The sequence below is a fragment of the Bidens hawaiensis genome, unplaced genomic scaffold (assembly GCF_021521415.1).
Source record: "Bidens hawaiensis isolate Kalapana, Puna unplaced genomic scaffold, B.hawaiensis_p1.1 tig00031786_1, whole genome shotgun sequence".
In the NCBI taxonomy this organism is placed as follows: domain Eukaryota; kingdom Viridiplantae; phylum Streptophyta; class Magnoliopsida; order Asterales; family Asteraceae; genus Bidens; species Bidens hawaiensis.
This window is the reverse complement of record NW_027495375.1, coordinates 67733-75711: the sequence shown is the minus strand read 5'-3', so window position 1 is coordinate 75711 and position 7979 is coordinate 67733. Positions and strand designations below refer to the sequence as shown.

Below are 7979 nucleotides of genomic sequence, written 5' to 3'. Positions count from 1 at the left end.
AGCATGATATCTCAAATCTGGATTGTGGCCAATTGCCAAAAACTCAATGCGTGGAAAGTCAACTCTTAAAAGACTCGGGTATGTTTAATATGATTAGCCTGCCACATGCATCGGTTTTGGTTTTTCTGGTTTTTTGATTCGGATTTTAAGTTCCGTTTCGGTTTTTTATTTCAATTTCCGTTTGGTTTCAGTTTATTTAGAGTTCGCTTTCGGTTTTTTAATTTTGTTTCAGTTTGAGTTCAGTTTATTCGGTCTTTGGTTTCAGTTTTGGTTTCAGTTTATTTAGCTTTTGTTTTGCGGTTTTTTAGTTTCGTTTTAGTTTGAGTTCAGGTTATTCAATCTTTGGTTTCAGCCAAACGACCCAATTGAAACCGAACACGTTGACTTGTTACCAAACCTAAATCACTAAAACGGCTATTTTAAAATATTGGTTGGATAAAATTGTTTTTTTTCTGTTACAAGAATATCATTCAACTTTAGTTGGTTTTAATTTTGATATAGTTTCAGCCAACAATCCACATGGTGCACGCTAATGTGCCGGCGTAACAGATTCACACACACATATATGTAGAGAGAGAGAGAGTCATATAATACCTGCAAGATTTGTGGATTAACTTGTACCATTGCCCGAAAAGGTTGAAACTGTTGGCTGTTACGCTAGAAATCCAGATTACCAGCAGGAGCCGCAGGTGCATTCCCGCCCACATCAGGAAGACCCTACCCCAAAAATTAACAATTTGGTTTTGTGATCATTTAATATATACCAAAATCTTTAAAGATATGAACTCTACAATTAATAAACAACCAACTCGCATATGACATACCTGAGGAAAAAGATTCAAAGGATTTGCATTTGGTCCAGCTGGCGGAGCTGCCATTGCTGCTGCTGGTGGTGGTTGTGCGGGCTGAACTGGCGGCACAGCCGGAGCTCGAGCTGCTGGCGGAAGATCAGCCGACTCTGGTATGCCTTAAAATAAGCGTGCATTATAATAATAAAATCACATTTTATATTTCCATGTTCAAAAATTTCAATTTTAGAATGTTATATAACAATGATATAAGATTTACCGAATATAGATATTTGATAGTGCGTTCGGGATTGTTGAAAGGAGCACGAAGAGCACGGACAACCGTATCACAATCCCATGTACCTCCACCCATATCGAGAATCTGCTGAATCGCACCCTCTAAATTGTCACATCAAAAGCCACATCTTCTTCATCATCCATCTGATATTTGCCCCAATCGTTTTCACCTTCTTAGAATCACCATCAGCATCAGGTGGCATAAGTATATCTCTACAACTGAAAATTTGGACCTAATTAGAATTCCTATAAGTAGAGAAAACTGGAGATTCACCCTAATTACCATAAACACAAACAAAATTGGACCTAATTTATAATGTTTTCAAGAACTAAAATTGTGGCTCACCGTTACATCAAACTTCCAGCGAACTAATGACCTCAGTTTCAAGATCTAGCATATAATAACAGACAAAAACATGATTAATGGATTTAAAACAAAAAAAAAAATTAGCCTCAGTTTCAAGATCTAACATATAATAACAGACAAAAACATGATTAATGGATTTAAAAACAAAAACAATTAACCCTAAAAATGCAATTAACCAGTGAGATTAAGGAAACAACCAATTCAAGGCTAATAATTTATGAGAGGGTCCAAGGAAGCTAAAAACAACCATTGTGTCATCGGCTGAACCCTAACAGCTCAATTGAACGACTAATTTACATAAAGAAAAAGCATAATCGGTAAGAAATTGACGGATATACCTGCCAGAGAGAATTGTTGAATGCAATTAAAAATCAAATTGTAATACAGAATAGAAGAAGTTGAATTAAAATTTAAAAGTATGGTTTTAATCAAACAGAGCATACCTGGCCACTGCCAAAGGCTTCCTCTCAACTTCCAATTCATATTGTAACAAAACAATCTCCTGATTTTCAAATTCTATATCTGCCCCAAGGTGGGAAAATATTAACTCCGATTACCAAATTATTAGCAAATCAGAACATACATGAAAAACCCTAAGCATGAATCCTAAAAATTGATAAAACTTATGCTTTTAATTTTGTTAAACTAAAATCACAATTAATGCTACCATCCTTATTGGATTGAGCCTCGCTGGATTTAGTTTCAATTAACCTGTATACGGAGCAATTGCAGGCAGCGCCGAATCTATTATAGGCAAAGTCGATGGATTGTACTTTCCGTTACCTACAATTAAATAGGTCGGGAATCTAAGGTCGTCAAAGTTGAAGGGATATTTGTAACATCGCTGACGGTAAAGGACCAAGCCAAGTAAAGTGAAAATTAAAGTCGCCTGAAGTTGATTGTAACGTTGCCGGATAGTTACATTAATTTATGCTACCTAAGCCAAAAGTTGCCGGAGCCCTTAATGACCATTCCATACTACGGTGTTTGAAGGTGTGAGAAGGTTGAAGATGAAAGGCGAGATGGGATATCAACTAAAAACGAAGCCCCCTTAAACTTCCTTACAGACCCACGGAATAAACTTCCTTACAGACCCACGGAAGGGAGATTCACTCTACGACCGGCAGATTTGCTCGTCTTTGGTTGGGCCGGGGGAAAACACGTTTGTGTTGACCTCACAGGGGTATCTCTCTTAGCTGGTTTGAGGGATAATGGGTTTGTAGCTGGGCAAGCAATGAAAATGGCTGAAACGAAGAAGGTGGAGAAACATGCTAAAGCCTGCGAAGAGAACCAACATGTTTTTGTCCCTCTGGCTTTTGATACATTTGGCTCATTGGCACCGGAAGCTATCCGTTTTCTAACCAGGGTCCAACAGGTTGTGCATAGCAATGTGTCGACTCCAAAGGGGCAGAGTATGTCTTTAGCAGGTTAGGGTTTGCAATTCAGAAAGGGGTGGCGGCGCAACTTGTTGCCCGCCTACCTGCTATATTGATGTAATTTCTATGTTTCTACATATTGGAACCCAATTGTACAATTAAACATGTATTATCTTATTTATTATAATAAGGTGAAGGAGGTTTATCAAAAAATATATATATATATATATATTAAAACAAAATCATTATTCCACGTGTTATTCAACTAGAGTAGCAAAGTAGGATGTCAACTAATAGTATTACTATTTATAGAACTACTAACAAAGTTACAAATGTAACTTTAAATGTTGTAGTAAATAAGGTTTTTAGATATTTATAAATTATAAAATTTTATTTATTATAATTTATATCTTATTAATTCATAAGGTATGCTATTACATATATTATAAAATTTAATCTTTTTGATTTATTTTTTTAACCACCCGTGTATTACCAAGCTATATCATAGTATGGATTAAATCAGTTTTATTGTAATACCTGATTCAAGTGACTAAAGATAAATATAAGATTATAAGAAACAAAAATGATATGCGTTGCTTGCTAAGGCCAAGGGGTGTGGGTTATTCCTTACCCTCCAATGATCCTATGTGACGAATATCATTTATGGTGGTATTTAAACACCAACCCCCCCTCCTTCCCTTCACGCATGACCTAACCCAAATGAGGGTGGTCATTCCCTTTGTAAAGGGCGGTGACTAATTGACCAATTAATTTTTTTTGTTTTTTTTCCTTTTCTTTATTTATTTTTTATAATAAATAAAATAGAATAGTGGAGAATGGGAGGAATAAAAGCCATAGCATATTAACAAGGATTGAAGGGTGATGTTGAATGATGGAAGAAAAACTGAGTTGACAATGAGATGACGCATATAAGACAAATAAAAAGAAATGAAAATTATGACCATACCCTTTAACCTAACACTTTTCGAAGTTGTTTTCGCGTGGTTTTTTCACTTTATTGTATCAAAGTGAAATCACCTACAACAGGGCCAGAGGTAGGTAGTTGACAATGAGGTCAAGAATTAACAAATCATATATTTTGACCCGGTTGTTTATAGCCTTGACATCACTTTCATGAAACAAGAACATTATGTGATGCTCAATTGCTCATAATACTTGTTACGGTGGTTCGTGTCATAAATACTTGGTACTTCATTGTTATTGCATGTATTACGAGTAACTGTAACTGTCCACAAACAACAATACATTCAAATAATTTATACATGTATCTGTGGTATAAATACATTAGTGACTATAACTTGCATATTGTCATTTTGAATTATCGGCATTTTATGGTAAGCTTTGCGGTACTATTGTGCTATTAAACTTATTTTCTTGTAATAAAATTTATCTTTTGATGCATACACTATTAAAAGAAGTACCTTTTGGTGTATATTTATATATCAATGTTTTTTGACTACATCAAACCAAAGATAAATGATGTAGGTTACTTGAATAATGAAGATAATACATATTAGACTATCTTTAGTGTGCCCGAAATGACGTGGAATACATCCTTCTTTTCAAACGCATTGGAGGATATATATATATATATATATATATATATATATATATATATATATATATATATAGGGTAAGGTTAAAATGAAAATCTATCTGAGTTGTGAAAACCCTCGAAAACCATATGTAACATCGTTTTTTTTTGTTACATGTAATATATGTTGTAACATTTAATACAAAACATCAAAACATAAAAAAAAATGTTTTGCTATTTTTTAACATTTTTTACTAATTTTTATATATGTTTTCAGGAAAGAGAAAAAGTTATATTTATATTTTTTATTCATTTTAATTATGGACTACAAAATTTAAACATTAATTAAAAACATGTGGTTGAGAATGAGTTTCTAGAGTTTTCACAACTTAAGTGGGTTTTTATTTTATACTTAGCATATATATATATATATATATAGGAGGGGGGGGGGGGGGGGGGTTGGCATCCGAATGAGAAGTCCGACTGCAAGGGCTCTAATTTCTTTGTTTCTTGTGCCAACTTTTGAGTTTTATTATTTCTTTATTGCTAATTTCTTCAACGGTGGTGATGGTATCTCACAAGTATTCTTACCATTTTTTTTAATATTAACATGTTTCAAGGATAAACCTTATGGTTCTCATAAACTAATAATTTAATATTAAAATCCCATAAATGTGTTTACCAAGTTTACTTATTATTTCTATTAATTATTATGATTATTTAAATACATGTTAATAGTTTGGTAATTTAATTTAAAGAAAAAAAATTCAATGCGGAAAATATAAAGATATTTAAGAATGTTTGTATGGTTGGAGTCTTGGAGGTGAAATTGAGATATTTAACGATTTTTAAGGATTTTTAAAGATATAACGTGACGGATGACTGAAGGCGTCTAAGGGCGCCCTTAGATTGGAGACAACTTTAGGGTTTTTAAGAATTTGTGAGAATATGATGTGACAGCTGATTGAACACTGAGAACGCCTATGCACTTCCTTAACATTAGAGATAGTCTTATAACATAAGTTATAAAATTTTATGGAATTGAAAATTAAGGTTTTCAGTGAAGTACAAACAGTATAAATATAGATATTTGAAGAAACACTAATTGACCCCGGGCAGATTACGGATAATCTGGGGGTTAAATAGATGTTTCCCACGAGGATGAGGTCCAGCAAAGAAAGTTGTTCTTCAGGTGACCTGCAAAACAGACACCGTAAGCTCGTCACTGAGAAGGGGGGGGGTTCCTCCTTGTGACCACCCTCCGGTGTGAGAATCAGACTAGATTGCTCTGAATATAAGTGTATATTAAGAGATTGCTAGAGAAGATAAGGTAATGAGATATGAGATAATGTCCTTACCATTCCAAGGTGTTGGAGTATTTATAGCCGAAGGTAGGTTTCCAAGAAGGTACAGCCGGCTGAATAGTATTCTTGTTCTACCAACAGTGGGCTACGCACGAGCCATGCTGGTTGGTGGATAGGCTGCGGCCGATAGTGACAAGGCCGGCTGTATACTGTTCCTTTACTGCCGGCTATGCACTGTTCCACCAACTGTAGGCTACGCACGTCCCACAGTGAGGGTTGGTGAGTAGGCAGCGGCTAATAGTGACAAACAGTACTAGAGGGTGCTCCTCCTCGTACTGTTGTCGGTGAGCTGTCACCCTGTGATTGGTTCATGGGCTGTTTTGGTCAGATCGTCTATTTTGCCCATACCTTGGCAGGTATAGTACAAAAGATCTTCCAGAAGCATACGGACTGGCTCATTTGGGCGGGAGTATTCCCGCCTTGCTCATTCCTTCAGGTGACATTACTGAAGTATCAAGAGTTAGTGCCTTGTGCGTGTAGCCTTGCTATTAGTGCGGGTAGCCTTCCCTGATGGCTTGTATCCGCAGCTGCGGGAACAAGCGGGGTACTTCACCATTGGGAGGCTTTCCCTGCGGAAACAGCTGGCGTACCGCGCGTAAGGTCTTCATCTCTGAGCATGGTGGGTCCTGCGGAAGCAGTTGGTCCTTGCGCAGACGTCCCTCTTCAAGGTGAGTCTTGCGGGTCCAACTGGGCTCTGCTGGGACCTACCTCTTCAAGTCCCCCCAGTCCAATGTTCTTCTCATGAATTATTAATAAGTGAGGTGAACTTTTGGACTTTAGCAAGGGGTTTTGAAAAGGGGTTTTTAGTTTTAAGGTTTTCCGTGGGGATTCTTCCCGCGGTTTTCCTAATGCCACGCAGAAATTCCCGACTTTTCTGCTTGATCTTTGGGTGTGATGCGGGTAGGTCTGTAACCTCCTCTCAAGTCAGGAGCGTTGAGTTCCACTTGTGTAGATTCTCCATGAGGTTTTGGTAGTTTTGAACATAGTGATCAATTATGTTTAAACAACCAATTCCATCTTGGAGGTTCAAACAGTCTAGTTCTCGACGTTCCCGCTATGCTGGAATGTTATTCCCGTTTCCGCAAGCACTGCCCAGAAGATCCTTCTTGGTTTCAATTCCCTGCGGAGTGCTAGGTATGTGAAGGGTTTTGCCTTGACACTGTACCCGTACTCGTCTTATAGTTACTTTACTTCCAAGGTATTCCTGGCTTCAATTCCCTGCGGGTGCTAAGTTGTGAAGGGTTTTGCCTTGACACTGTACTCGCACCTATCTTATAATTTCTTGGTTGCCAAGGTAAGGGGTATTTTCCCGCTTACTTTTGAATCTTTTTGAAATTCGAAAAGTTGGTGAAAGGGTAAGAACAGTCCAAACTATTGAAACGTCGTCCGACGGTTTCTTCTGACAGTGTCAGGACGTGCAAGAAGTTATGGCGACGTGACAGTATATGGTCATTCCAGGCGCTTTTTCAGGCGCGTGGGCGCGATTTTTCGGGCGCGTGGCCGAGAAATTAATGGCACGCGTCCTTTCAACAGCTGTTGCCAGCTTGCTCTTTGCCACGTGTCATAGTTTCATTGCACCTGCGATTTCTCTCTCTTCCGCATTAAATTCATCTCATTAATTGTGATGAGTATATAAAGGGGGAGAGGGTCCTTTGTAATCCACACTTTCACTTCTCTCTTCATCTTCTAAACGATTTCCGACGAATACTCACTATTCCGTCGAGCATTCTTCTGAAATCGTTTCTGTACATCCGAAACATGTCTTCTTTTGCCGAGGAGTCTGACGTGTTCGTCGAGAATCCGTCGTCCACTTCCGATAAGGATGACAAGAGATCTGCTGGCGAGTGCCAGTGTGCTCTTCCGGCCAACCTCTATCGGTACGTCGTCCGGAAGTTCATGCTCGAGCCGTTCGAGCCTGAGTTTCCGGAGCCACACCAGACGGTGTACGATACCCCCAAGGGCAAGATAGGGGTGTACGCTGCATTCTTCGTTTATGGGAATCTCAGGTTCCCATTGACGAAGTTTGTATACCGTGTCTTGGAGAGGCACGGTGTGCATCTGACGGAGGTACACCCGATGGCGATCGCCAAGATCCGCCACTTTGAGTGGGTGTGCCTCATTCTGGGCGTGGAGCCCCACGTAGATCGGTTGATGACCTTCTACTCCTGGAGGTGCATCCAGGGGTGGTACACCTTGGTCAATCGGATCAAGGGGTTGAAGATCTGCGCTACC

At 38.4% G+C, this 7979-nt stretch overlaps 1 protein-coding gene across 1 annotated transcript; it reads right to left on the bottom strand.

Annotated features, from left to right (window-relative positions):
• Positions 1-594: 594 nt before the first annotated feature.
• Positions 595-1190, bottom strand: LOC143582565 (ubiquitin receptor RAD23c-like). Its single transcript, XM_077065094.1, has 3 exons — positions 1069-1190; positions 825-968; positions 595-717 (listed from the first exon to the last, which is right to left on the bottom strand). The coding sequence occupies exons 1-3, from the start codon at positions 1159-1161 to the stop codon at positions 658-660; spliced, it is 297 nt and encodes a 98-aa protein (XP_076921209.1). The 5' UTR covers positions 1162-1190; the 3' UTR covers positions 595-657.
• Positions 1191-7979: the final 6789 nt, after the last annotated feature.

Coding starts and splice junctions, on each gene's coding strand:
- LOC143582565 (XM_077065094.1), bottom strand. CDS start 1,161: ATGGGTGGAGGTACATGGGATTGTGATACGGTTGTCCGTGCTCTTCGT. Junction 969..1,068: donor CTATCAAATATCTATATTCG/GTAAATCTTATA, acceptor CGCTTATTTTAA/GGCATACCAGAGTCGGCTGA. Junction 718..824: donor CTTTGAATCTTTTTCCTCAG/GTATGTCATATG, acceptor TTTTTGGGGTAG/GGTCTTCCTGATGTGGGCGG.